The sequence below is a fragment of the Melanostigma gelatinosum genome (genome assembly GCF_949748355.1).
Source record: "Melanostigma gelatinosum genome assembly, chromosome: 14".
Taxonomy (NCBI): Eukaryota; Metazoa; Chordata; class Actinopteri; order Perciformes; family Zoarcidae; genus Melanostigma; species Melanostigma gelatinosum.
Window position 1 is genome coordinate 14,491,645 of NC_136647.1, and position 27,410 is coordinate 14,519,054.

A 27,410-nucleotide genomic window follows, 5' to 3' on the forward strand; every position below is an offset into this window, starting at 1 on the left:
GACTTGAAGATGGTCAGTTCTTCAAATTAAAACGTATTTTAGCTGATAGTGTGTGTACAAATTGCATATTCCTAAAACTGTGTTTAATCAAATGACAAAATTGTTGTCTAATTGCTACTGGATCCCTGGACAGAACATGATCTGCAATGTGTCATGGACTCTCTTGAAGGAGACGTCTAGGTGACAGCAGGGAAGGCACATAGTAAAAGGAACAGGTAGTCAAATGGGGCCCAAACCTATGGCCCCTGGGCCCCCTAGTGGATTAATCCGGCCCTACAGCTCTGAAATGGTTTGCTGTTTCTTGATTCAAAACCTGCTTGTTCAAAAATTCTACAAAGGAAATAATCTTGGATTAAAAAAAGACACGTCTCTTTACACCATTGACAGCTTTGACATTTTATTGTTCCATTAATCATATCTTACAGGTTTTGTAAGCAGGGCCAACTTGAAAAGCCACCAAACAGTTAGTAATTATGACTACTTCTATAATCCATGTCATATCTCTTTCCTTTACATCAAGTGTATGCATACAGGATGATCCATTCAAAGCCATATCTTCATAAGGGAGTGAAAGATGTGATGGAAACAACTGTGATGTAGTGCAGTGTCACACAAAAAGCTCAAGTCACACATGAAAAGCAGAGAAAAGTCTAAAGTTCTGGCAGGCCACAATTGTAGGGGTTTGGATTTTCTGCTGGCGAGTTTTCATCTACATGAACTCGTTGAGGAAGCTATTGACTGTCCCTTCAGTTGTCTCCTCCAAAGGCTGGGCCAGACAACAGGAGGGCACCACGAGAAGATCAGGATCCTTGATCTCGCTTTCAACCTCCGTGATGCTGCGAGAAAGTGATAAAAAAAAACATGACATTCATTTTAGCCTTATGCAACAGATGCTAAAAAAGTCACATAAATATACCTGGAGTGGTACTTTCTCCAAGGATTTAAAAACAATTCACCAACCTGATGATGAATGCTGAGGACTCATGGAAGTACATCGTGCACACAGGCAAACATCCCATAGTCACAGACATGGAGTAGTGGCCTGAAAAAGAGAAAGACGGAAAATATTCAAGTCATAATTCTCTCTGTCACTATACCAAGGCACATATTATTATTGTTATTTTACATATTATTTTGTAGCATTTCTCTCACCTTTCATGTCTGGCATTGATCCTGTCCATACGTTGGTTTTTATACCCTCCCCTTCAATTGATGGACTCCCGACGTTTACTGTACCCATAAACGTTGCATCATCGGGGATATCCAGAGGGTGCTGGGTGCATTGCAACGTTTTCTTCTCACAGGTCTGGTTTTTGCTGTCAATCTCATAGAATATGCCCTGCAGGATGTAGATACAGATGCAGATGTCCATGGCGCAAAACAGGATGAGGTGATCTGTTACATTTCTTTTGAAGAAAGAAATCACCCACCTCATCGAAAAACATCAGCAGATCCAAACCCAGTGACGTGTTCGTGGGGTAGCTCTCGTTGGATCGGAACCGCAGTTTCTTGCCCATCGAATCATAAGTGAATGCACCATATGATTTCACGTCACCCTTCATGGATCTCTGCAGTTTCATTGAACAAACACGCATTCCGAGAGTTTAGTGCTAGATTTTAAAATGTTATAAAAAAATAAATAAAAAATACCAGAAATACAGATTTTCCTGAAAGACACATTTTAAAAACTCACCAGACTCATGAATCCTGTCATATTGGGTGCATCTGAAATACAACAGTGTCACTTAGATGAGTCTTATGCATGCATGCAACAACATATTCAACATTGGACACACTAATATAACATGCTACCGAACAACCTAACACCACACAAAATCAACAGAAAGAACCAAAATGATGGAACTACAAATTCTTACGACAAGGATGATGGTGATCTGCATCGGTGCTGGCAGTCAAGCACATGAAGACGAGGAGTGCGATAGCTGCATACATGTTTCCTGGTACAGAGGGAGTCACAAAATACAAGTCGAGACGGCAAAACCAACCCTATAAGCGCATCTACCTTTCAGAGAAGTGACTGCTGCTTTTATAGGGATCAAATCCGCTGCGGTCAATAAGTATTACGTAAAAGGACCCAAGACTTCAAACGTCAAGCTGTCCAAACAGATTGGACCCAGCTGGTGGTGACCCAATATCACAACTTTCTTCGACTCTCTTTTCTTTCGCGATTGTGCAGCTGTCCTCAGATGTTTTCGTTCATTGTTTACCTCTGCCCCGTTCGGTCAAGCGTGGAGGTTATAGTCTGTTGGAGCAAAGCAGTAAATCTCTAGATAATGTTAAGTGGTCTTATTTGATTAGTGATAATAGCTTCCACTTTACAATGATGATATGATTCAAAATACTGTACACTATATGTCAGCAGTCCCCCATTCGTACACACATTCACACACTGATGGCGGAGGCCGCCACTCACCCATCAGGATCTGATAGGCTCAACAAACTTCCTCCTCACTCAAAGTTAGCTGGTATGGCCGCAGGTCCCTGCAATTCTTGAAGATCATCCCCAGGCACGTTTAAAGGCATTCTAAAATACTTTGAGACTGTTGTTGTTGTTTTTTTTACACAAACAAGTAAGCATGGCTTTTTTATTTAAACGCTGCACATACTTTGCAGTAAGTAAACTAACAAAAAACAAAATACATATCTGAGTCAAGGGGGACTTTAAATTTGATTTATTTCATTACCTGTAATTTCCTTTATGTCAGAAACAGTCAAATCTTTTCAGGATTGGAATCAAATCCCATCAACCTCGATTTGGTATTTTCTCTCAGCTGAAACCCTCTTGCATGAATGTTATAGATTGTACACAACGATGGATATTTAAGAACAATCCAGGGCATTAAGACTACTTTAATAACCTTTACGGCTGGTTAGAGTTTATGTGAAAACCACAAGAAAAGGGTTTTAACAACTGTATGTTTTTATTTATGACTCAAACTACGACTACTTAGAACCTGTCCTGAGATAAATGATATGGGAATATTCATATGACCTCCAAAATAAAGATTTTTGGACACCAAAGGTGAAATAATTGTTTCATGTGGACTGAATATTATCATCAGCATCTGTGAAAAATTGTATCCAAAGATTAAAACTTTATATTTTGGATTTCTGAAAAAATCTGCTCCCTGTATTTAGAGAACAAAAACAATGTAACCCGTTGTAACCCTTGATATTCAAACATGCAACAGATATAGATAATAAAGAACAGGATGCAGGATGTATCACAATGTCATAGTGAACATTCGAACCACAATATGAAGCTGTACAATATCCTGAAGAGTCTTTGCCAGCAATGAATTAGGCCGGCCTCCTAAAACACCCTCAGTCAACCTTTCTTTTATTAAAGTGATCCAAACTAAATCGAACCCCCGGGGAGTTTATACCAGGTCAAATGCACGGGCCAGATCAAAAATGTGTTGTTGTCCAACTACACTTTGTGCAGCTGTCTTTTGTTATTTTGCACAATGTCCCTGCTGTGTCCGTGCTTTCAAGCAAACAACTTGGTGAACTCTGTCAGACGGATGAGAAGCAGCAGTAACTTATTTCTTTATATCATTCGTAGGATTATTTCTCTAAACGTTTGCATTATTAATCAGCATTAGGATTTGTTTAGCTTTTGAAAGACTAATATTGCTCAATAGCTTCTTTTTTTTATCACAGTAGATAAATAAATAGTAAATAAATCAAATATAATCATACTTAAATTCCCATGTGCTGAATAAGAGAACTGGATGCCAGTGCAGCATTGGATACTGTTTGTTGAGGAAGTCTAAAATTGGGAAATAAATACATAACAAAACTAAAAGGGATGCCTGAAACCACAAATGAATGAGACTGAAAATAGACTGAGAGTAAATTGTACGCATCATAAGGGAAATTTGGCATTACTGTACGAGGGGAATATGGGAGGGGGTTATGAAATGAGGGAAGCCCTTCTGATCATGCACACATTCCCCTTTTGCTGACCATATCATGACAGTTCAAGAAGAACTCAGCATTCTCTCTTTCTGAGAGGAAGTCAGCATGCTTATGAGCCGTGACTCACCCACTGACCCACAGTCCTCATAGTTTATTTAAGTTCTCATTTCCTCATTTAAAGTGTAGTGGTGGCCTTACAGTATGCATTTTTGTCGTGTCTTTTTTTAATGAAAAATAATCAGCATAATAATATTGCCCTTATCCAGTGTAGATAGTAGAGAGGATAATATCATGTATTTTTTTCTGTTATGAAGGAGAGACAAGCTCAGTTACTAATCCATATGGACATCATTTCACGAGGGGGCATGGATCATCCAAGGTCTGTGGTCTCTTGCAAAGTGCATACCAGTTTGGAAGAAGCTTTTAATTCATGAAAGAGGTCTGCAAGTCACACAAAGCAAACTGTAACCTGGAGAAGGCTTGGTTTTCTGTGGCATACAAGATGGTATATTGTCAGCATAAAACTGACACTGCAATGTTGAGGTGAACTGAGTCTGAACTCAATACTATTACTTTGCTGTCATTTTTGCCGACAACGTTTTTGTTAAAAGCTGGAACTGTCAACTGTATGAATGCAATATGTAAAGTGATTTATAATGATTTATGTGATTAGATTAGATTCAAATTAATAACACACTGTACAAAAAAAAGCCCGATACATATTCCTGGCCGGCAGTTGTTTTTTCACACTTAGGGCAAAACATATATTCACTAATACACTTAAACTATAACACCACGTCAATGACAGCACTATATGGAAAAAGGTCTTGTGATGTGTAGGTTGATTTAATGAATTAGGTCAAAAATGCCTTGGGTTATAGGTTAACTTCTATCAGAGAGTAGTAGACTGTAAATCAGAGACAGAACTATTATGCGACAGCGTGAACTTTAAACCCATGCTGAACACTGACAACCTGTGGCCTCAGCTGTGCGTAACAAAGAAACCAGCGAGGCTTTCCTGCTGCCCACTGATGTGCCAATGTGAAACTGCCACACCACAAAGAGGTAGGCTTTAACCACCAGTAGTTTCACCAGTGTTTCTAGTGAAGAGGAATTTTCAAGGATTTTATTCAGATTTTTTGGTGTTGCATAGAATATCTCAGAGGAAATTTCACGAAAGATCTCATTCTTGCCTTCTGCGTTTGTTGTCGTCACACGGTAACTTTTCTTGGCACCGTGTATATTTTGTCATACCTGTTAAATCCAGAAAAATAACCCCAACTGATCCTAATACACGCTCTTAGAATGAGCTTGATTGTTTTTTAACCGGACAATGAGAAATTTGTCATTAAATGTAATTGTTACCATTGAATAAGATGCCCATTTTATCCTTCGATATTGTCTAATTAAAAGAAAGGAAAGGCAGAGGAGCATTTAACAGTCATACAATCAAAATCCATATACTTTCATATGTTTACTACGTTATCTTTACCACTTGGGTTTTGTTGTTGAAGTTCCATTTAGGCCTTTACTCTGGCAGTGTGAACTGGCTGATCCGGTCCCATCAGGTGTGGCCACTAACACTCCACCATAAATAATCGCATCCTCAGAGAATAAACATGCCCTTACTCTGTGGACAGCTGGTTTTGGTAGGTGTGATTGTAAGAAGAGACTGCTCAGAATGAATTAGACTCAAGGATTATGATTTTATTTTGCATCTAGTCAGGTCAGAATCAATCAAGTCTGCACAAGTGCAGTAAAAAAAAGGCCGCAATGACAACCAGGCCTTACATTTTAATGATAGATAGCTTTCATTACATTTAACTGCTGGAATGTACACAACATAAATGACGTAAAAGACCAGCATTCAAAACTTATAATCATTTAATGCAGCAGTGTTAAAGAGGATCAGCAGTACTGCATTTTGTCCAACTCAAACCTGATAAATAAACACACGTACTGGCACTGGACACATTTCCAACTGTATTTCTTTCAAGCTCACTGATCATAAAACAAAAGCTTTAATCAACTCAGTATTTCATTCAATTTTCAGTGGGTTGACAGAATATCCCCCCAGTTGTCTTTCATTTGAATGTTGGGTGACTTCCCACATTTTACACATTAGATTTATCTCTGGTTGGGAATTTACCTCCAAAGAATTATCAAGTTCTTCATGAGTGTGTGCAATTTTCTGGAAGAGGGAGCAGTTCCTTTGGCCATGAGGAAAACTGAATATATACATTTTCAATAACACTTTCAACTATAACACCGAGGACATTTTGTAAGAGCATGCAGGATCCGACTAAATAAAGCCTAGAGATGAGAATGAGTCATGTAAAATGGATAACTATACAGTCAAATCTACAGTAAATGGTTTATCAAGGTTGTGACTGTCATGATTCTGGACAAAGCACGGCACAGAAGCGATCAATGTAACAGGAAAGTTCATCTTTTCAAGGCAGGCAGGAGACCAGGTAAACAAATCTGAGGAAGGCTATTAGACAGTCTGGCAGAGGAACAATTGATCTGGGGAGGTATACATAGATGGTGGCTGATGAAGGAATGAGGTGCAGGTGGGAAGAGTGAAGTTTAGGTGATGGGACTGGGAATGAGATGCTCGCAGGGCAGGAAGGAGTGGCAGTTAGTGATATGGCATGAAAACAGAACAGATGAAGAAATAAACTCAGAGTTGGCAGGGCTCTTGACAATGACGAGCTTTATTCTTCATTAGTTCCCTCGTAACGAGGACTTTGCATGGCAGCAGTGAAGCCTCAGAGTCAACGTCAGACCCAGAGGATCACATGTATTACACAATGACACTAATAATATCATTATCTTAATTTCGAATATAACTTTTTTTAACAAACAAGCAACAAAGTGCTTCAGTTTTTATTCTCAGTGACAATGCAAAGTTATGATAAAATACCTTTTTCCAAAAATGATATTCAATGATGAGTCATAAGGACAGTTGAGTTTGTTTTCTCTGTCTAGTGAGATTCAGTGAAACTGCCAGTCATTACTCATCTCCATCATGAGACTCCGCAAACATTCCCTTAAACTGCACAGTCAAGACTGAACTTCACTGCCTCCTGAAAAAAAGTTGAGTTGTTTTGAATTGATTGTGAATAGCAGTTATTAAGGCAGGATATCAATAATAAAAGTGACATATAGTTCACACTTATACTTCTATATAATTCTGTTTGCTTTCCTTTCTTGTCTGTCAGTAGTTTAACTTTAAACTGGTAAAAAAGGTGATTCCCCTTAAATACGCAACCACTCTGAACTTTTTTTTAGACAAAAGGTTTTTTAGACTCGAGCTAACCCAAACATTTAATCAGAGCTCCTAGAAAACACTCATTTCCCACATGCCTGTTAGAGAACAAAAAACGATGCATTTCCTTTGTAGCTCACTTCCTCACCTACCTACTACTTCTGTCTGAATCATATTGATAACCACAAGATGCTGAAACAGGGAGAGTAAGAGAGAGAATGACAGAAAGGAAAAAAAGAAAAAACTCCAGTCACAAACCGAAAGCAAGACCCTGACGAATATATAAACAGTACATGAGCCTTACCATAGCATGAATTTATCCTGATCTTGTTCACTGCTGATCCAAGGTAAGCCTATCTTAAAAAGATAGATACTTAAGACCACAGCTTGATGGCTTGTGTATTTGTGACTATACATGTATATAACTTTAGATTACATTTCTTTTAATTATTTACTGAATCACCATGTATGCACGTTAGAAATTACACAGCAGACGATTGTAGAAGCAGATGCAGAGTGTGTTCATGGCAGTGCATATACAAGACTCATTGGTTTGGGAACATTCAGTTTGTATTTCTTGAACACACTTCACTTAAACTGTCTGTTTCAAACAGTAAAAAAGCTTGACAGAAAGCTGCAGTGTTTCTGTAAGCATCAATGACGTCTTCCTTGTCGGTAATTTGCATCTTTGTTGCAACAGCTGCCGGCAGTAGTGTCTGTAATCGGAGTCTTTGGATTCAGGACTTTGCATAGACAACCGCCACGTTCCTGCCACACTTAAACTATTTAGAGGAATCAAGACACTTCTGTTTCCATGCATGTGCAACTAGACAAAATGTGTTACATACGAAAGAAAGCATGCCGTGGGGTGGAGTTTGGAGGATGGATTTCCTTTAAGAAATATCAATGGACTTCCTTTTGGACACTAAGTATGTAAATTGACAGTTAAGTTCCCATAAAGAGAATCAGTTCACTTAACCGGAACGCTGTAGTTTGTACTGGAAGTGATACTGTAGGTCACCTTTTTTGTTCCTTTTTTTTTTTTTAAATACAGTGTTGTACACAGAAGTGTTCCATCTTGAACTGTAAACAACAGATGATATTAACCCACATCTCTGGTCATGTGACTGTTTCAGATGACCCTTTGGTGGCGGGCACTCGTCCTCCTTTGCTGTGTACTGGACTGTGTGGAGTCCTCTTCTCCATCTGCGGCCCTCCAGAGGAATACATACAACAACTCCTTTCGTCTCACGAGGTCCACCCGAACCCGTGTCCAGCAGCTGCAGAAGAAATACGTGAGTAGTAAAAACATGTCTCCCTGCTCTCCTGACGGGTCAGCAATCATTAGCTTTCCCTATAATTACAAATATTGAATGGTTACCATGTTTACTTCAACAGAAGGAGCAGCAGTTGGGAAATAAGCATTTTGAGGACAGAAGTCGGCAGTTGAAGGACCTGCCATTGCTTTCTACAGATTTCTATAGCTGGATAAATCTGACGGTTAGTATCCTCTTCAAAACATTGCAATAAAAAAATCTGTCTGGTTGTTAGAGAGTGCAGGCAGTGTTGTTGAACTGGGGCCTGAGCGGTGGGGGGGCCGTAGAGAGAGCTACTCCCAATACAATAGCTAAGTAACTCATTTGTAATATAGATATATATATTCCTAATTGTGTGTGCTTCACAGCTAGTAACTAGCGTGCACGAGGGCCTGTCATAATAGCGCACACCGGGGCCTTTCGTAAATGCCTTACACCACCGGTTGTAACAGTGCAAAACCCATTCTCAACGTTTTTTGAGAATTCCTTCCACTGTTTTGAGATATTTCTTTCCTCACGAGGAAAAAACACGAAACCTGATAACATCGTCTGAGAGTCTGATCTTGCAGAATGTAAAATTTGAGTGGAATTCCCCTTTTACAACTTGCAGCAAAATGAGGGTCTTGCGCAACATTTTGATGATGTAATCATGTGTCTGTGTCTGGTTGCGCATTCAGGAATGGGAACGACTGCATGCTGCTTTCTGGGACATTCAAGCCTATTGGAAAACGCTGGAGCGGAAGAGAAAACAGCTAGAGAAGGAGGAGAAAGAGCAGATGATGAATCGGGTGTTCGGCAACACTTTACCTCAGAGCATCAGGCACATTCAGCTTGACCTGAGGGACCTGATGAGCCAAGTCAGCAGTCAGGTATCCTTCCTCAAATCCACTCACAATTTACCCTTTTTTTAGCGCACACAAACCCTTCGGAGGAAGTGACACTGATGTCTGATGAAAAATTGTTTTGCTTTCTTCTCCAGATGAGTTACATGAATAGCTCCTGGACAAAGCCAACCTCTCGCACACCCTTGAACCCACAAACCAGATCCAAAACAGTATGGGACAGCAGAGTGGAGGGTTACGTCATTCTGAGGGATCTAGACCTTTACCTAACCAAGCTGGCAAGAGACTTCCTCCTTCTGGCTTCAAAAACACACTTTTGACTGAAAACAAAACCCCGGCACCCTGACAACACACACACATGCACACAAATGGAAGAAACAGCGATCAGCACCTTATTGGAATAATAGTTGAATCAGTGTTTTAGTGGTGTTGTCAACACTTTCCTTGGAGTGCTATTTTTAGCTCATGTTTTGCTGTCTATTTAAGGGTTTTCTTGGGTATTTCCCACAGTTTCTGTCTCACCTCTAATTGTAAGTTAGCAATAAGCTCCCAGAGACGACTTCCCAACATGATGTTCTTCCCCCACGCCTTCAGTCTACTGGACTTTCCAAATATATATTTGCTATTTATTGACATATTTATTAGCATGCTATTTATTTCAAAGTGGTTTATTTTATGTCTCTTACAGGATAGAGATACAGTGTTTTACATTATTATATTTTATATTTGATGAAGTGGAAATATATTTATGTATGACTGACAATAAAGAGATGAAGCAATTGAAACAGTGAGAACTTCATGTTGTGATTTTCCAATCTTAAAAAAGAAGAAGAAAAAGATCAGTCATTATTGCATTACTAGAGACATTCTTGTAATTAGGATGATGCTTATGAAAGGAATCTTCCTTCTGTTGTGTGTGCTTGCGGTATCGTTCTGTCGGCTACAAACTAACACATAACAATGAAAACATCTGAGGGTCAGTCCTCCAGTTTGCTAAAAGGATTAAGTTTGTCTGGTTGCTGTTTTCTGTTTCTTCATGTGCTGCTGCTCTGAGGGGCAATCTGCAGAGTGAAAGCAGATTGAATACAGTCAGCTGGCTGAAATGTTTTTAATATTTAAAGAAAAAAAAAAGCCATCCTCCCTGCTGGCTCAACACATGACATAAAAACAGCCACTGACTCACCACTAGCAGATGTCCTCGCTTGCCTTTAACCACCTTTAGCTCTGGACCCCTGACGAAATCAATGATTCCTTCTTTGCCTCGAGCCGCAGCGAACCTAATACTGTATGCCAGACAGGAGGTAACAAATAAAAGACAGGATAGCACATGAGTACTGTTGGGTTGAAAATGACTACCGTAGAGAAGCAGTCGGAGAAGCCTCACCTGCCCGGGCTGATGTTGACAAAGTTGACTTTTCTGGCCATCATGGCTAGTTTTGTCACCAGCTCAATCACATGGTTACAGTGCAGTACCACGTCACCCTGCGAGGGACACAAGCAGATTTAGAGTGGTTGCATGGGTGTGCACTAGTAAACAGCCATGACTGCTGTGTCTTACTGTACCTTCTGCTTATTGTCCTCATTGGGCATGTGCACAACAAACATCCCATCGCTGAGAGAGCTCACAGAGATGCCTGTTAAAAGAGAAAACCTGGCTTGGATTCATTCAACGAATGAATAAAATCATCAAAACCTGATTTGGTTTCATAATAAATGGTCATCCGCGCACTTAAATGTATCTTTCTGAGAGAAACACTTTTTTTTCTGTCACAAGAGCAAATCATACTTGTTGCCATGGATATTTCTGCAGAAGTGCAGCGGTAACGTACAGTAATTGAAGTGTTATGACTGCTGAAAACTGGAGCAACTTAATAACTGGAATGAGAAATGAAAATGAGCTCAGCAGTGTTCATGGATTCAAGGACATTGATCAACATCTTAACATAATACATTTCTCAAATTGCCTTTCACCTCTCAGAGCTGTGTAGTCGATCCTCTGTTTGATCTTGGTCCTGTCCACTAGCACAGCAAAGGCGTTGGTGAGCAGCAGCTGGCGAGGGCGAGGCTTGTAACCCGTCCTGTCATACTTTACGACTGATACGCCATACTGAAAAAGCACAAGGAGACACGTGACTGTGAGGCAGCTGTAAAGTCATGTAGCACTTTTATTACATTGCATAGGATAAAAAAAGGTCCATCCCACCTGCACTTTGTCATTGCCGAGGGTCTGGACGACTTTGAGATTGATTTGTTCACGTTCTATATAAAGCAATGGGGAAGTCTCTGTCAATGTTATTACATCCTCCTGTGTGGTGTTAATTGGTACAGAGGTAATTCGTTCATGTATCAACACGTACCCAGCCTGGAGTCCAAAAACAGCCTTCCAACACCCAGAGGATAGCTGTCTTTCTGATCCTTGAAGAGCTCACTGGCTACAACCTTCTGCATCATCTAGAGAGCAAAGAAAAATCAGATTTTTTGAAATTGCACATTTAAAAGAACAACAACTAGTCAGGCCATGTTTTCTGGAGTAAGTGTACCTGCTTCTTCCATTCAGGCTGGACCCTCCTGCAATACGTCATGAACATGTTTCTCATGTGCAGTGTCCGCAGGTGCTCAGAGGTCTGTAGGGCACCATGGAATTGACAATGCAGAATTTGCATTAATAACTCTGCAAATTCCTACTTACTTCTGCTGCTTATTCATTCTTTAATCTGTATGTAACGATGTGATGTAGCAGAATGAGCCTCTGTGTACCTCCGCGAGTAATGGAGGGGGTGTCGGCCAGTTTTTGTCCAAAACGCTCTTGGGCAGGTTTTTACGTAGGTTCTTGAGGAAGGAATAGCGCACATGATCCAGGAAATACTCATTCTCAGGGCAGTATTCCTCATGGCGGTAGATGAAGCCTTTTATGAGCCTGAAAAAAAAGATGCAAAGAAGTAAATCAACTGTAAATGCAGTCACAAAAATACATACAAAAACCAACAGTGACAAAGTATCAGTGAAGCACCTGCGTATCAAGTCAGCAGCCTGTCGACGCCTCTTAGCCCTCCTGCGTGCTTTCATCCCTCGCCACCCAGACTGGATTGTAATCACTGAACATACACATACATGCAAAGATCATCACCACAACACCTTTTACACTCAGTCACAGAAACCATTCCACGGTTAGTAAAGCATAGAATGTCAGCTAAATAAATTAGTTGTTAAGTGAGATACAGTGAAATCTTCACAAGACATATACACCCAAATACATGAGCTGAAACGTGGACCAAAAGTATTTTTATGTGCTTGTTCACAATAAGCCTGATGAGTACTTATGCATGCATGCATTCAATTAAGCTTTAGGGACACAGTGAGACTGTAAGGGGGACACTGAGGGGGGAGTCAACAGAGGGAGGTGCTCTGACCTGCGCTTCTGATGCGTTGGTACTTGGCTCTCTCCCTGTAGCCTCTCCATGACGTCTGCAGGGTCAAAGCTAGAACACAACAAATAAAAGAGAGTAAAGGTGGACTTGTGCCTTTCCAGTGAGGTGTTGCAGTGGCTGCTGATTCATAGTTCAGCGTAGGAGTTATACCACTGATTAGATTCATTGTGACAGAGTGCGATGACTGCAGCGAGGACATTGTTTGCTGTTTAATAGGTGTGAACACAATAACATAAATATCTCACAATATGTCGCCATCTAATACAACAATACCTCAAATTATGACCTCAGAAACATATTATATATGTACTTCCCAAAGGTAATATTCTTAATAATAGTCTTCCTTTCTGATAACCCAATGTTACAAACCTTACCACTGTTACTCACCTATCTCTGGCTTTTTTGCTTCTAGTGCATCTTCAGTGGCGAAGAGAGTTTTTGGGAAACGGATGAAGATTTTTGACCTGCAGAAAGTGGACAAAGGAATGCGTGATCAACATGACACGACAATGCCATTTGACAATCACTGCAATTAAAATTGTATGCACGGATGCATGCATTTAGTCTGGACGGTCCCGTAATCTGTTGTGCCCACGAAGCGACTCATGCACCCCCATTGCCAAACTCTGCTCCCACTCTGTACTCTCCCTCCAACAATACATTACCTGCCCAGTTTGTACTCCTCTGCTTGGTAGCCTAGGTGGTTGACCAGTATCGAGACACCATCCGCGAGTCTACCGTGCCAATTGGGCCAAGTCTCAGGACACAGGGGTTTATATCTGTGGCCGTTTGTACATACAAAAATAATGACAGTTGGTGGAGTAAACATAATGAACAATCACTGGGGCTGTAAGCCATTCAGAAAGAAAGTCAGTCACCTCTGCAGGAAGGCTTCAAAGCGACGTCGATAGGCAAAGCCAGCTCTCCTGACCCTCAGGTTTTCCATCAGGCCCAGGTACTTCACCTGGTGTCTGACCAGAACTTCATCAAACCTTCCTGCAGGGAGAGATCTTATTTACTCAAACCTATTTACTGATTTACAATAATACACTTTTGGCAAATCTCACAGCACACATACTATATTCTCTCTCTCATATATATATATATATATATATATATATATATATATATATATATATATATATATATATATATATATATATATATATATATATATATATATTTTACATTTCTTAAAGACACCTGCCTTTATTTCTAATTTTCCTTGTTTTATTAGTGCCTCATTATATTTTGGTGATAAACCTTGTTTTTTGATTATATTCAATCTCTTTCACGTTCAAATACTCCACAGGGCACTTCAGAGGGCACACCATAGCACAGGTGACATTATTTAAAAAATGTTTCAACTGCTTTTATTTGAGAACAGCACTGTAATACACAAGAAATTCATATTCCAAGATGTAAAAGTGTACCTGGCTGCTTGGCATCATTAGGTTTGATACAGCGCACGTAGGATGGCTCTTTAGACATGAGGATCTCCATAAGCTTCACCAGGCTGTTTTTAAACTGAGTGGCGGCCTAAGGAACAAATTTAAAAAACAACATGAAACTACGGGAAATTCTCTGTATATTTCTGTGTGTATTGAAAAAGAGAGAGAAATGATTCATAGGTTTATTGTTATCACTGTCTGTAAACGACAGGAAAACTTTTGATTCAAACCACACCCAGAAATGATCACAAACAGCTGTGAGAGAGAGAGAGAGAGAGAGAGAGAGAGAGAGAGAGAGCGAGAGCGAGAGCGAGAGCGAGAGCGAGAGCGAGAGCGAGAGCGAGAGCGAGAGCGAGAGCGAGAGAGAAAGAGAAAGAGAAAGAGAAAGAGAAAGAAATTCTCACCATCTCAGGGCGTTTTTGGTCTATCACTCCCTCTCTGCAGAAGCAGTGACTTATGATCTGGTTGTCTGACTGGCACATGACCTGAATAGAGACCAAACAACACAACCACATGTCAACACCCCGCTCTTAATCTTCACTCAAGGTTTTTAAAGGTTAAACCGTGTCCGTTTTCATTATTCTTACCTCTTTCAGGTTCCTGTTCAGATATTTATTGTTCTTCTCTAGGAAACCTGAATGAGATAAACAACAACACTTGTCATGAACAACAACAGTGGGTTGGGGGTCACGCTCTAAAACAATTGTGGAATAAATGCATGAATGAAAACAGTCCACTGGTTGATCAAGTGATGAATTACAGCTTTACCATTGACATTGTAGTTGACCTCCCCAGCATAATGCAGCAGCCTGAACTCCTCCCTGCTCATGACCCTGCGGGTGTTTCCATTTGCCAACTTGTGACTGAAAGACACACACACACACACACAGAGAGGTTCAAACATACATCGGCTTGCAGATGTAAGAAGCCGTGGTGAGGGTCTTTGCACTGTTGGTCAAAATAATATTCGATATAAGACAATGCTTACGTGACAAAATGGGGATGGCCGCCCAGTGTGTCTTCCAACTTCTCTAAAAAGGAGACATCACTGGTCTCTCCAGGCCTCAGGCACTCCTCATCCTGAAGAAACAGTCGCGCTATTTAACTTTATCTGCAGTGACAGAGGGTATAAGACGGCATCACATACACGACAAACATATAAACTAGTTCTTGTGCGCACCAGAATGGAGATGATGCCTTTGTGCTTCTCCTCTATCAGGTCACAAATGATCTTGTTGTCGAAGTATTGCACCGTCTCCCACTGACATTAGCGGGGGAGAGAGGACAATGTTATGTTAGCATGGAAATATAAATATCAATAAGTATATCCAACTTTTTTGTTTTGATGACCCAACCAACAATCAACTCACTGCAATTCCCTCTGTCTCGTACTCCTCCTGCTCAGATCTCAGGGTGAGCTCAATGAACAGCTGCTGGAGCTTCTCATTGCAATAGTTAATGCAGAACTGCTCAAAACTGTCAGGAGAAATATAAAGAAAGTTAGGCCAAATCCATGTGTGCAAAAACGATGTGCGTTAGAGACAATTTCTGACAAAGCCTTTGGTTCACTGAAAAACAGAGGCAGATTAAGATGCGCTGTAAATAAATGGAATGGAATATAACTCATACCTATTGTGCTGTAGGACCTCAAAGCCATAGATATCCAGAAGCCCAATGACTGAGCAGCCCTTACCGCTGTGGTAGATTTCCTCCTGCATAAGGTGTAAAGTACACAGCATGCAATCAATGGCAAAACACAACAATTGCATGTTGCATTGGAGTTGTAATCAGAACTGTTACTCAACCTTCAGAGCCAGCGACTGATTGATCTTCTCCACCAGCCAAGTGAAGGTCCGACCGTACACAGACTTGGCTATGGCATCGCGGGCAGACATTGCCTGCTCAAAATTTAGCGGGCTGATCATCTGTAATGCACAAACGCAAGCAAGACACAAAATTATAAAATCACAAGATACACACGAAACAAGTAAACATGTGGGGAGCACGGAGACAAAGGCCGTTACCTCCTCTCCTTTGGCAGTGAGTTTCTTGTGAGTGAGTGCCTCCCCGAGCACTGAAACATCGATACCCAGCAGCTGGAAAACAACAACGCATCTGCTGTTAGCTATGACTTTTTGACAGTGTTTTTGCATATTTCAACGTCCAATAACAGTGTTCTGACCTTTGCAAGATTTGTTATCTGAGTCTCAGAGGTGATATAAGCTTCTCCATCCTCCCCTTCCCCAAACTGAGTGTTGCCCAGATGGAGAACACCGGCGATGATATTCAGCAAGTTCTGAGGTCAGACACAGGAAAGACAGTCAACAACCTCACAGATGTTTTCAACGAATGTCTGCAGAGGCACTAAGAATATGATCATCCATACACAATCAGAACCAGAGACATTTGAAGTGTAAAAGTGGTTTTCAATAACCTTTTGAATGAAATGGTCACAACAAATGCTTGATGCAAAGTTGATGTAAACAGTGCAGGATTGAAAAAAAACTTTCAAAAAAGCCTTTGCAAATGTTTCATGATGAAAACATGCTGAGCCTTAAGGATCCAAAAAGGGTTTTGGTTGGAAAACAATGTAATGTACAAACAGATGTTTCACTCTTAAACTGCACAGGGTCCTGTGGTTTAAACTTGTATCACTGCTTTTGGATTCATGTAGAGTTGTCCTGAATGTTTTTATGATGATAAGAAAAGGGATGTTTGGTCAGTGCAAAAAAATAAAGGATAACAAACAGTGGACATATTCATGATGGAAATTAACATTCCCAGATCATTGCTCATATTGGATCCATTCCTACGACTTTGCCTTTTGAAGTTCCACATCAATGTGGCAAACCAGAGAATATGAGTGAAAAACAATGTCACGGCTGTGACTGCTACTGACCTGCACTTCTTCCTCTGTGAAGCCAACAACAGACAGGGCCTTCATCACAACTTTCCAATTCATCTTGTCACTGACGGAGCTGAGTCTGGGACAGTTGCCCTGAACAAGAAAATGAAATATCACACCACAATTGATCTCAGTAAGAAATATTAATTTGAAAAATGATAAGTCATCATACTTCTGCGCCACACACACCTTCACCAGGTAGTTGTAGTTCTGAGGGTTCCTTCCCAGGGCCAGTCCGGTCAGCAAGTCGTCGTCCCCTCCATCCAGAAGCTGGTAGAAGATGTGGAAGTTCCTCTCACCTTGGTTCTGGTGCACCACACGTGATTTCTCCAGCAGGTACTTCAGGATGTGACCGCCCGCTGGCGCCCCCTGGGAGGAGTTACGTGACACAGCAGGTTGAGCACCCTAGACTTTTAAATGTTTGAGCTTCTATCAATAATATAACTAAACTAACTGTTTTCAGTGTGGTATATGAGCACATATGAGTTATATAGAGTGTGGAAGCAAAGAAGGGAGTGTTTACCCTAAAGTCAAACTGGATATCCATGTATTTTCCAAAGCGGCTGGAGTTGTCATTCCTAAATGTTTTGGCGTTGCCAAATGCCTGCGCAAAGCAAAAGAAGCAAGGAAATTAGAGGGAGGAAGGGAACATAAGAGCAACAATACAATGACAAAATCAAACAATCAGGAATAAATATTAAGAAGCATTTACAAATAACAAATATGCAAAGGTCATTCAGATTTCTCAGATCAACCATGTCATTTCTTGTGAAAGTCAAATAAGTCTAAATGTACTGTGCTTTTAACTGATTGTGGCTGTTTGAATAGTGCAAATACCTCCAGAACAGAGTTGGACTGCAGTAGGCGGTCACCAAGGGTTGCCATGTGTTCATTAACAGGGCAGGTGACAGCGTAGTAGAGGAGGATCTTCTTGGACGCTTCTGTTTTACCTGCTCCACTCTCACCCGATATCATAATACACTGGTCCTTCCTCTCGGTCCGCATGGCTCGGTAAGTGTTGTCTGACAAGGCGTAGCTGAGGGGAAAACAAAAGCAGCTTCAACTACCGATCAACATATATTTGAATCGTGGTGGTGGAAAAGTCACACAAACGTTTCAGTCCAATGGAAGCAGTCTGTTGTGACTGTTATGAGTCAAATCTGTGGTTTACATGCTTGTTGTTCATCAAATAAATAAATTTGATGTTTTACTTATCGAAATAAGTAGGCGCATAATCACATGCTATCCATCGTATATCACAATTTGTATAGTTTTCTTTTTTTAAATTTCCATTTAACCCCAACTCACACATGACCCTGCTGTCAAAAATACAAGATCTTAAAGAAATGTGTCATGTACACACATTAAAGATGAAATAGAGAGAACACTTAATGTCACATCAACACAACGAAAGAAAACAGCAAAAAAAACAACCAACAAACTGTAAACAACAAAAACAAAAGGAGGCGTCTTCAACTCTTGTACTTTGAAAGTCAATAATCTTTTCTCAAATACCTTTAGTTTTGTCACACTTATGTAGCATATGCACCAAAGTACTTGTTGCTTCCCCACTATAAAATGTATTTGTAATCATTACAAAATGACATTTATCCACAAATGATAAGAATGCATAAACCTGGTAAAACCTATTTTTTTTATTAAATATTTTTATTTCATGATCTATTTAGAAATTATATGAGGCAAAATCAAGAGGTTTATAATTCTAGTGACAATTTAAGGTAGAACTGAAACAATTGAATTAATTGAGTGACAAAAAGACCCCCCCCCCTCCCATTATTTGATCATTTAAAAAAAAAGTAAAGTGCAGCCTAACGTTATGCACCGTAATACAGTATATGCATGGAGCTATAGAAAGCCTCTGTGGAGGTTTCAGTATTAAGGCATATAATACTCAGCATGCCATGTGATTATTACCTGTTGGCAGCAGAGGACAGTGGAGGAGTTAAATAAATAAATGTCTGGGGACCCTGAATAGACTCACATGTGAGGCGATATCTCATAGAAGCTGACCCCTCTGTAGCGGTCCATCTGCTGCTTGGAGTACATCTCCAGCTCTTTGTAAGGGTTCACCGACACCAACACGGAGCCAATATACGTCTGAGGCAAAACATGAGAACACATTTAATCATGTTTCACCACAGCAACGGAAATGTTTTGGAACACATGGAAGGAAACTGGCTCTATTACATAGATGAGGTTTTCCCCGAAGCGTCTCCGTAGGTTCTCTATGAAGCCAGCCTCGCTGTTGTAGTTTTCCAGCAAGACAAAGTCCTGCACCCCGACCCTGTCCCGGGCCGTCAGGGCACTCTCCATCACCAGGCGCGCTCGTCCTTCAACATCCACCTCCTACAGGCAGAGAGAGAAGGAGGAGCATTACGGTGAGGAACAGAAATGAAGCACTGCAGAGAGAAGAGCATCTCTGTATTTGCTGGTAATCTTCCAATAGATACAATTACACTCTTTTGACCAACAGGGGGCACAATGCATGATACATTTCACCCAGTTGTGCAAAAATTGACATCTGGCTCTCAATATTTCAATAATTGCCACATCATTTTATCACAAGATAGAATCTATGAAGACAGACATATTTCAAACATATCTTCACAATATCAGGGCAAATGTCTCCAGACTTACTGACACCAAAACAACTCTGTAAAAGCACAAAGCAAGAACACTTCCACCGAACCGTGCCAGGATTAGACAATGAAGACATTCAAGGAATCCAAATACCAAGCAGACAGGATAGACTCTTTTATCGTGCGATAGTGAGATAGTGCCTTGTGATGCATGTACAGTACACACAGCTCGATATCACCTGACGAGATTTAACCGATGCCACAAGTAAAAGCGTGTGTACACGTCAACCCCACTGTGACGGCAAACATTACAGTGCAGACAGGAACTAATTACCAGACGGCAGAGTGAAATTCTAAGACATGCCCTGAAAGTAAGATACTAAAAACACAACCACGTGCACGCTCATACGCACATATGCAGAGAGATAAAACTGTCAGCAGTCAATACTTACTGAGAAAAATATCCAGGCACACAAGTCAGCGTGTAATCAATGCACTACACCCCAGCCAAACCAGCTGCACTCCATCTTCAGTATCAAAGACACATTTACGAGAGAAGCCCTGCTGTTTTTCTTTACACGTTCATAAAAAAATAAAAAAGCAAGCAGAAAGCGGAACAAAGGGGCTAGACTTCCACAGGACTTCGGTTTTTCTTGAATGCAAGAGCCTCTCAAGGGTCCCATTTAATGCCGGTAAAAAGGTCATTATCTCTGGGCACTGGAAGCAGGAAAATCCTTAAAAAAACAAGAGGACAACAGTGGAAGATTGCCAAGAAGCGAGAGCAAAGGAAAGTCACTGGACATTCCCACTGCAGCCACTCCTCTCTGCTTCATCTTAGAGTATTGTTCTCCCACTCCTGCAGGTGGGCTTCCTACAGATAGTAATTACAGTTCACAGATTTTCCAGAGGATAAAAAACGAAGGAATGTTAGGGTCAAGTTTGGGGCAGGCGCTGAGTGGACGCCACTAAATGTTTCTATGTTGTGTGTCAAACAGCTGTGCATGCTTTTATACACGGAGGATTTGCTTTTGCATGCATGGCCAACAAGAAACTTGCATGCATGACACCTTTCAGGCAAAAGTAGTATAACTAAGAGTGCAGACCAACAATTAAGATGTACAGTAGCCGCTGTGCTGGCAGTGCCTGTGCAGTGTCCACTTTTCCAATATCCGACACATCCAGATTTGTTATGTTCTTGTTATCCCCACTTCTTCTTTTTTTATTAACACAAAAACACAGCAAACGTTGTTTTAAAAGATCTATCTCTCAGCAGTCATGAGTTCTATTTTTTCTTCTTTTTACTTTTATCCCAGGGGTTCTATTACAGTAACACGTGGAACTAATTTTAGGGATGAGAAGCCTCACAGAAAGCATTTCTGCCTCTACGGCTGGGGTAGAAGAAGTCTTACAGGATGTGAACATCCTTCTTATGGAGATACTGTGGCTGAGATACCCTCAGAGTTACAGGTCTGGGGTGGAGATAAAACCAAAACACAATGTAACTCTTGCAGCTTTGTTGTCACTGAGGCTTGGTTACTACGCAGTGGGACTCTGATTTAACTGACAGGCTCCCAGCTGATGCTTTCTGGGGGGAGGCTTTAAGTGAGGAGGCTAACCAAACAGTGGGACTTGGCTCCAGGCCCCATGACTAAGCCCTGCTGGGCCGACTACATTCGAATTGTCGTCCTTATAAGGCATGCCCCTCCACTCAGTCCCAGGGCGAGCTGCTCTGCTACCGCAGCTGGCTCTCTATCACTCATGTGCCAGTAATGGATATGGTGGAAAAATACCACGTTTATTCTTCCTGGGCCGTGAAAGCTTATACAAAAAACCCAAATATTTACTGACTCATACATGGGCAAAAAGGAAAAAGAAAAAACCCTCTTAAGTGACTCATTGTTCTGTTTAGCTTCCCCTTCCATAACAGAGACAGTGAATTAGTGGATCGGATCTTGTGCTTCACTTCGTAAGCCCAGATAAGGCACATACAAGCCAGTCAGTGTGCAGCACTAAACATGAAAACACAACAAGGAGCATCATGGTAGTCAGGATCTTACCCTGGCTTGGTACCTCATCCTGTCCGGTTGTTGTTGTCAGAAGGCTGTATTGGTGCCCCCCCCCCCCCCCCCAGGCTGGCGCTCCTCCTCTCGTGTCAGACAGATTCCTCAACTTTTCTCATGGGTGACACAATTAGGTAACTTTTCTTCTTCAGGTACTTTCTCACTTTCTCTCAGCTGTCGTCTCTTTCGCCACGCCTTTCCTCCTCTTCATCCGAGTCCCCTGTGAGGAAAACAAGCATACGCACTCGGGCCAAAACACAAACAGCCCCTTTTGTTTATACCCTCAATTCATCTTCCCTTTGACAGGTCAAGTAAATGTCCGCCTCTCCATGAGTCCCTCTCCTTCCTTCTAAACCAAACTGCATGAAACAAGGGCAGGGACTCCACTCACACGTCACACACAACTGGACCAAAAAAAAAGAAAAGCCAAGGGAAAGTAGGCTGTTGAAAAAGAGCCAGAGAGCCGAGAGGGTTTGGAAAACTTTGCTAAGAGCCCCAAAGTACAAACATGAAATCACTGTGCAGCTATATAAAAAGAGAGAGAAAAAAACAGAAATCACATGATGAGATCTCAGTACATTCTTTCTTCCCTTCCCTCCCTATTTAGTTTGCTCCCTCCCTTTTCTCCCACAAGCTGAAACAGATTCACGTGAGATGTGACTCATGAAAGTATTTCACCAGCAAGACTGCCTGGCCGTCTTCCACTGTTGATGAAATAACTTTCACCATCATCATAATGTCGCTCTGCAGATTTTTCTGTCATTATATTAGTCTGAGCTGTCATATTGCCCCGGTTGGTTTCCCAGGCAACACTCACAAGTTAACATAATAGTAATTATAGATTAAATGTGCCGTCTGCATCGGCCATCGGCGGATTCCTGACTTCTTACGTCGCCTCTCGTTGAAGGCATATCTGGGGAGTGCTGCCAGCGCCACGTCGTCTCTGTGAGAGAACAGCGTCCTCCTTTGGTTTCCCTCCCCTTGTGTGTGCCCTCACCCCATTTTACCTCACTCTGTCTCCACCACGCCCCACTCGCTTTCCTTTGCCAGCATCATCAAATATCCAACGCTGAGGAATCTGAATAATGTTGCCCAGATGGAGAGAGCCTCTCGCTCTTTTTCTCAATCCCTGGCTGTCTCAATTCTTCTTAGAGCAAGACGGAAATGTCTCAAATGACTTTTTATGGTGTTGCTTATTTGTTGTACTGTGCTTTCTGTTTGTCATGTGCTGTGAAAGTTGTGTGTCGTTTGGTGTCTCTACGAGTTGATTTGGTGGCAAATAAGGGATTAATAAAGCTTTCTAACTCACTAACTAACAACTCTTTATGGTGCTCCTCCCTATGGAGTGTACACAACTATGGGGGAGCTGAAACTGCCGCATTCATTAAATTATTCAAAAGATTGTGTGGCAATTGGTGTCACTCAAAGCCTAATTTTGGTGCCTTGCCTCCTGTACTAAGTCGTGCCAGGTCTGCACGAGTCAAGTCAAGTCAAGTTTATATATCTTATTTCTTTTGGCTTTCACCCAATATTTCCTCACTTGAACTTTTTCAGTCAAATGTTCTCGCATACCTTTTCTGTATGAAAGGTTTGCCTTCATGTCCGCTTCGGTCACTTGGTTACCTCATCGCATTCCTCCACAATGTGCTCTATTCACACCAGCGTCACCTCAAATGATGAGGTCAAGTTTGTATGGAGCGCAAAAATCAAAAGAAACTTGTACAATGAGATGATAGTTGATCATTTAGTGGGCACAGAAACATTGACTACAGCAGAATGGTAGGTATTGTTGGGTTCTCCTATCAGAGCCAAACAGTGCTCTCAGGAGATATTATGTTGAATAAGAGTGAATGTGCTCACAGGAGCACCATGGGTGCATGCCATGCTCCCAGGCGCTCGCTCACGTGTGAGCTCCACTTTCAGGCAAAGCTGCAGGCACAGGCCCTAGTGTGTCTCAACTAGGTGTCAGATGTCATACAGGCCTTGCCTTTAGTCCGGACCCTCTCTGAGAACTAATTTCATTTGGAAGACTTCCCCAGCAGCTCCTGCCTACAACAACTCAGCTCCCAGGATCACAGGGACAAACAGCTTCTCCACCCCTGCATCACTGATCACTGGAAGAGGCCATCATTTCTTCTGAACATAGCAATTGGCTAACATGTAATTATGAATGAATAAATAATAAAAGATATATTTGTTTTTAGTATGCTACACATTTATTCCGCTGATAGGTGTTGTAGAAACCTCAGTTTCTTTTCACAAATCCAACATTGGGCCTGTTTGGGTTTTCTTTGGGTCATCAGAAAAGTCAACTTGAAAAGTGAAAACCGTGCACAGACGCCTCAGACAGAATATACTGCAGACAGATTGCTGGCAGCGTTTTTTGTTGACTTACTTTTGAAGGGTATCCAAGACATAGCATATGTAACCACATGCATGTGGAAAACATAAGGGTACTCTCCGAACACATCTGGTTCGTCTACTCTGCACACATTGCAGCATCTGGCACAACCTCACTGCCAATGAAATCCAAAAGACCCTAAAGTCGACCAGAAAGAAACAGTTCCACAGCAGCCTGCATCTTCACCATCATTCTGACGTCTCCTTCTGCATTATTTCCTGCTGAGTTAAAAAAAAATAAGTGTTCCAATCTTTGTTTAGCAGTTCCTGTAAGAAGGATTTCCTTCCTAGCCGTTTCCTGATGTTCGGAGTCTTCCTTCAAGACCATTTCTTTGAGCTCAGTTCTGATGTGAACCATAGCTCTCTCGTCCTTAGTTATATTTCCTGCATTGTACATCACTGTTGATTCCTTCCTCAATTAGTTTAAATGCAGAGAACCCAAGGTGTTATGCGCCATAAACTGGACGGTAAATATGGACATGATATAACACTGAGCTGATTGATTTAAACCAACTTCCTCTCAGGAGTACACGCACTTACTACTCACCTCAACTGTCACGACTTCCATTTCTGTCAAACTCAGGACCAAAACACTGAAATAAACATCCTTCTTTTTACAATGCACCCATGCGCCTGACTTCAATTTCAGATCATCACAATAAGATAAAAATAACTGAACATCTGACATATTATGGAACAAATCCAAAGAATCCTTGCCCAACCCCCCACCCTGCTCTCAGGAACTAACTGCCTGCATGTTTGTGCACTGTTTGAATCTGAGGTATAGTGATCGCTTTGCCTCATTTTGTATTGGAATTGCTACTGTTTTACGATTCAATATCACAATGAATCACAGAGGAATGATGACTTATTTGGGCGGGGTGGAAAATTGGTTTCTTCCAATTCTCTCGCTTTCTCTCGCACACACACACACACGGTCAACTTGAAGTGAATAAATTAGATAGTGTGGGTATCAGATATAATCTTTAACCCCTATCTAGCTCATCTAAAGCTCCCCATGCTAACTTTTCCAGAATGGAATGTCTCTCTTTCTTCTTTCCTTCCTTTCTCTGACCTGTTATGTTACAGTATGCATGCTTGAATGTAGAGCTATTTTGGAGTCAACTACAACATGACGAAAATACGTGAACGCTGTGTGGGGTGTCCTGTAGGTTTCCTGCTTGTAATGTCCTCGGTTGAGACGTTTTTTTGTCGCCTGTCGTCCATCTGCACTGAGCTCCCTCAGCACCCGTCTGCTTTCCCTTTCACCTCGTTCTCACCTCAGCTGCCTCTCATCCCCCAGATACTTGTTACACCACAAGAGCTACTAAATTGATCAAGGTGTAAAACAAAACCCCATGAATCTACGAGCTGTGGGAACACATTTAGATATGGCGTAGGAATTTAAAAGCAAAGAAGAAATATGTATGTGTAGTAATCGTATGCGTCTTCTCTCTTTATAAAAATAAACACAGTCAACATGAGGATGAGGAAGAGGTTTTGAGTCAATAGTTGAACTTACCTAGCATGATCACTGGAACAATAAAAAGCACAAGCTTATAACTCGATCAACTCCTCTCGATCATATGAATCATAGGATGGCTTAGGGCTCTGCCTAGTGGTAGCAATATCAATTACACAAAACTGGCTCCAGTGTCTCTTTTTCTGCGTGAAAGGGATGGGATGGCTTGCCATCACATTTGGTTCCTAGAAGATGAATCCCAATGAGCTTGATGACTGCTTAACTTTGGGTCTGGTGCCACAAACAGATGAAAATTCGCACCGTCTTTTCTTAAAACCAGTCACGGAGCCTTCATTTGCATACAGGATTTTTCTTGTAGTATTTCTACACCGTGACAATTCTACTTTTATTCAAGCAAAGAATCTCAACATCTCTTCTACCAACAACAAGCACAACCGCTTTTATCAATTTATCAAGTATAACCGGGAGAATTGTATGCATCTTGCACATCACAAAACTATAGACAATTACATGCACACGTACAACAATAATGTACATGCACATCTGCAATAAACACACAGAAATAAGCCTACCTGGTCTTCCTTAATATTCAGAGGGCATGGACAGTCCTCTTCTTGGTCTCCTGGTGCAGTCTCGTGGTGGCCACAAGTTACACTAAGATGCACTCCCACTCGGAACCGCTGCAGACGCAATGAAATTACGACACAGCGAACGTACTTAGTAGAAAATGCGTGGAATTTATACAGAAAGTAAAAACTGCGAACGCATGAAGCCCTCACTGCAAAGGTGAATTGCAGGTCGTTTTTAGCCCATAAATCCGCTAGGAGGCGGTAACGCTAAAGTGAATCATCAAAGTAATCAGATATGATGCGGATGATGATGATTGATGCCAGGTAGCCTCTGTTAAAGGAAGAGGAGCTGAACGGTCCCACATTGGGACCTTTTACGGCCCAAATGTATGAGTAGGCGGTGTTCGACTGTACGCGGTGGCCTTCACTACATCTGGCTGTCTGGTGTATTGGAGTACAATTTATATTAAAGTCATATTCCCTTGTTCTGCTTTGTACCTTGGGAACCTGTCAGGAATGCTGCAGTCTCATTTACCTCCAACTGTTTGTCTGTTTACAAAATACTTTAGCAGTTTATGTTTTTGCATATGATATCATGAAATTAAAGATACCACTGTTTCACATTTTGTTGTGATTTAATGCAATTCATTTTTATCATTAAAGATGAAAACGTGCCGTTTTCTAACATAACTTTACGGGAATAAGCAACAGTGTTAACTGAACGTATCGGTTTACTTGAACTATAGGTTCAACTGTAACGTTAAGTATTAAAATAAAATCACTCACGAACGTCAGCTTGTAGTTTACGTTAATGTTACTGCAAAATAGCCAGTAACGTTACAAGTCACGTAAACCCCTCACTGTAAGTTGGTTTTATAATAAAAACCTCAAACCCGTACGTTACTTTCTCTGGGTGAACCTTTCAGGAACAAACGTCTGCATGAAACATAGAGTACCTTTAATTCGGGACTGAACGCTGAGAAATGGATTACTTGCAGGTAACGAGCCCCGCATGGGCAGTGCTACGTTACCGGCGAGCTAACGTTAGCAGAGCACCGAGCTGCTGCAGTTGTGTGAGGGCGCCGCTGGGTGAGTCCCTCTCTGCGCCGCTTCTGTCGCCACAGCTCCCTTTTCCCAAAGAAA

At 41.3% G+C, this 27,410-nt stretch overlaps 2 protein-coding genes across 4 annotated transcripts; both read right to left on the reverse strand.

Moving 5' to 3' along the window:
• Positions 1 to 634: 634 nt before the first annotated feature.
• epd (ependymin) lies at positions 635 to 1,953 on the reverse strand (the record flags this gene model as incomplete). Its single annotated transcript, XM_079283610.1, has 6 exons — positions 635 to 836; positions 961 to 1,042; positions 1,153 to 1,339; positions 1,431 to 1,568; positions 1,694 to 1,725; positions 1,878 to 1,953. The coding sequence occupies 6 exons, from the start codon at positions 1,951 to 1,953 to the stop codon at positions 710 to 712; spliced, it is 642 nt and encodes a 213-aa protein (XP_079139736.1). The 3' UTR covers positions 635 to 709.
• Positions 1,954 to 10,023: 8,070 nt separating this feature from the next.
• On the reverse strand, positions 10,024 to 26,362 carry LOC306788198 (unconventional myosin-Ic-like). Of its 3 annotated transcripts, none has more exons than XM_079283609.1 (32): positions 26,271 to 26,362; positions 19,364 to 19,522; positions 19,158 to 19,273; positions 17,993 to 18,191; positions 17,679 to 17,759; positions 17,345 to 17,524; positions 17,150 to 17,248; positions 16,433 to 16,546; positions 16,275 to 16,346; positions 16,056 to 16,175; positions 15,880 to 15,962; positions 15,621 to 15,726; positions 15,431 to 15,511; positions 15,239 to 15,330; positions 15,019 to 15,113; positions 14,838 to 14,884; positions 14,655 to 14,735; positions 14,233 to 14,338; positions 13,678 to 13,795; positions 13,465 to 13,578; positions 13,187 to 13,263; positions 12,782 to 12,850; positions 12,382 to 12,466; positions 12,129 to 12,288; positions 11,912 to 11,995; positions 11,729 to 11,822; positions 11,575 to 11,630; positions 11,343 to 11,478; positions 10,935 to 11,005; positions 10,756 to 10,853; positions 10,555 to 10,654; positions 10,024 to 10,432 (listed from the first exon to the last, which is right to left on the reverse strand). In XM_079283609.1, exons 2-32 carry the CDS (start codon positions 19,487 to 19,489, stop codon positions 10,406 to 10,408), a joined length of 3,087 nt encoding a protein of 1,028 aa, XP_079139735.1. In that variant the 5' UTR covers positions 19,490 to 19,522; positions 26,271 to 26,362; the 3' UTR covers positions 10,024 to 10,405. The 3 variants fall into 3 exon arrangements, with proteins under 3 accessions (XP_079139735.1, XP_079139733.1, XP_079139734.1); XM_079283607.1 differs by lacking the exon at positions 26,271 to 26,362 and adding an exon at positions 21,813 to 21,875; XM_079283608.1 differs by lacking the exon at positions 26,271 to 26,362 and adding an exon at positions 20,208 to 20,382.
• Between the last annotated feature and the right edge of the window lie 1,048 nt (positions 26,363 to 27,410).

Coding starts and splice junctions, on each gene's coding strand:
- LOC306788198 (XM_079283607.1), bottom strand. Junction 17,525..17,678: donor ATATCCAGTTTGACTTTAGG/GTAAACACTCCC, acceptor AACTCCTCCCAG/GGGGCGCCAGCGGGCGGTCA. Junction 14,339..14,654: donor ACCAAAAACGCCCTGAGATG/GTGAGAATTTCT, acceptor TTTGTTCCTTAG/GCCGCCACTCAGTTTAAAAA.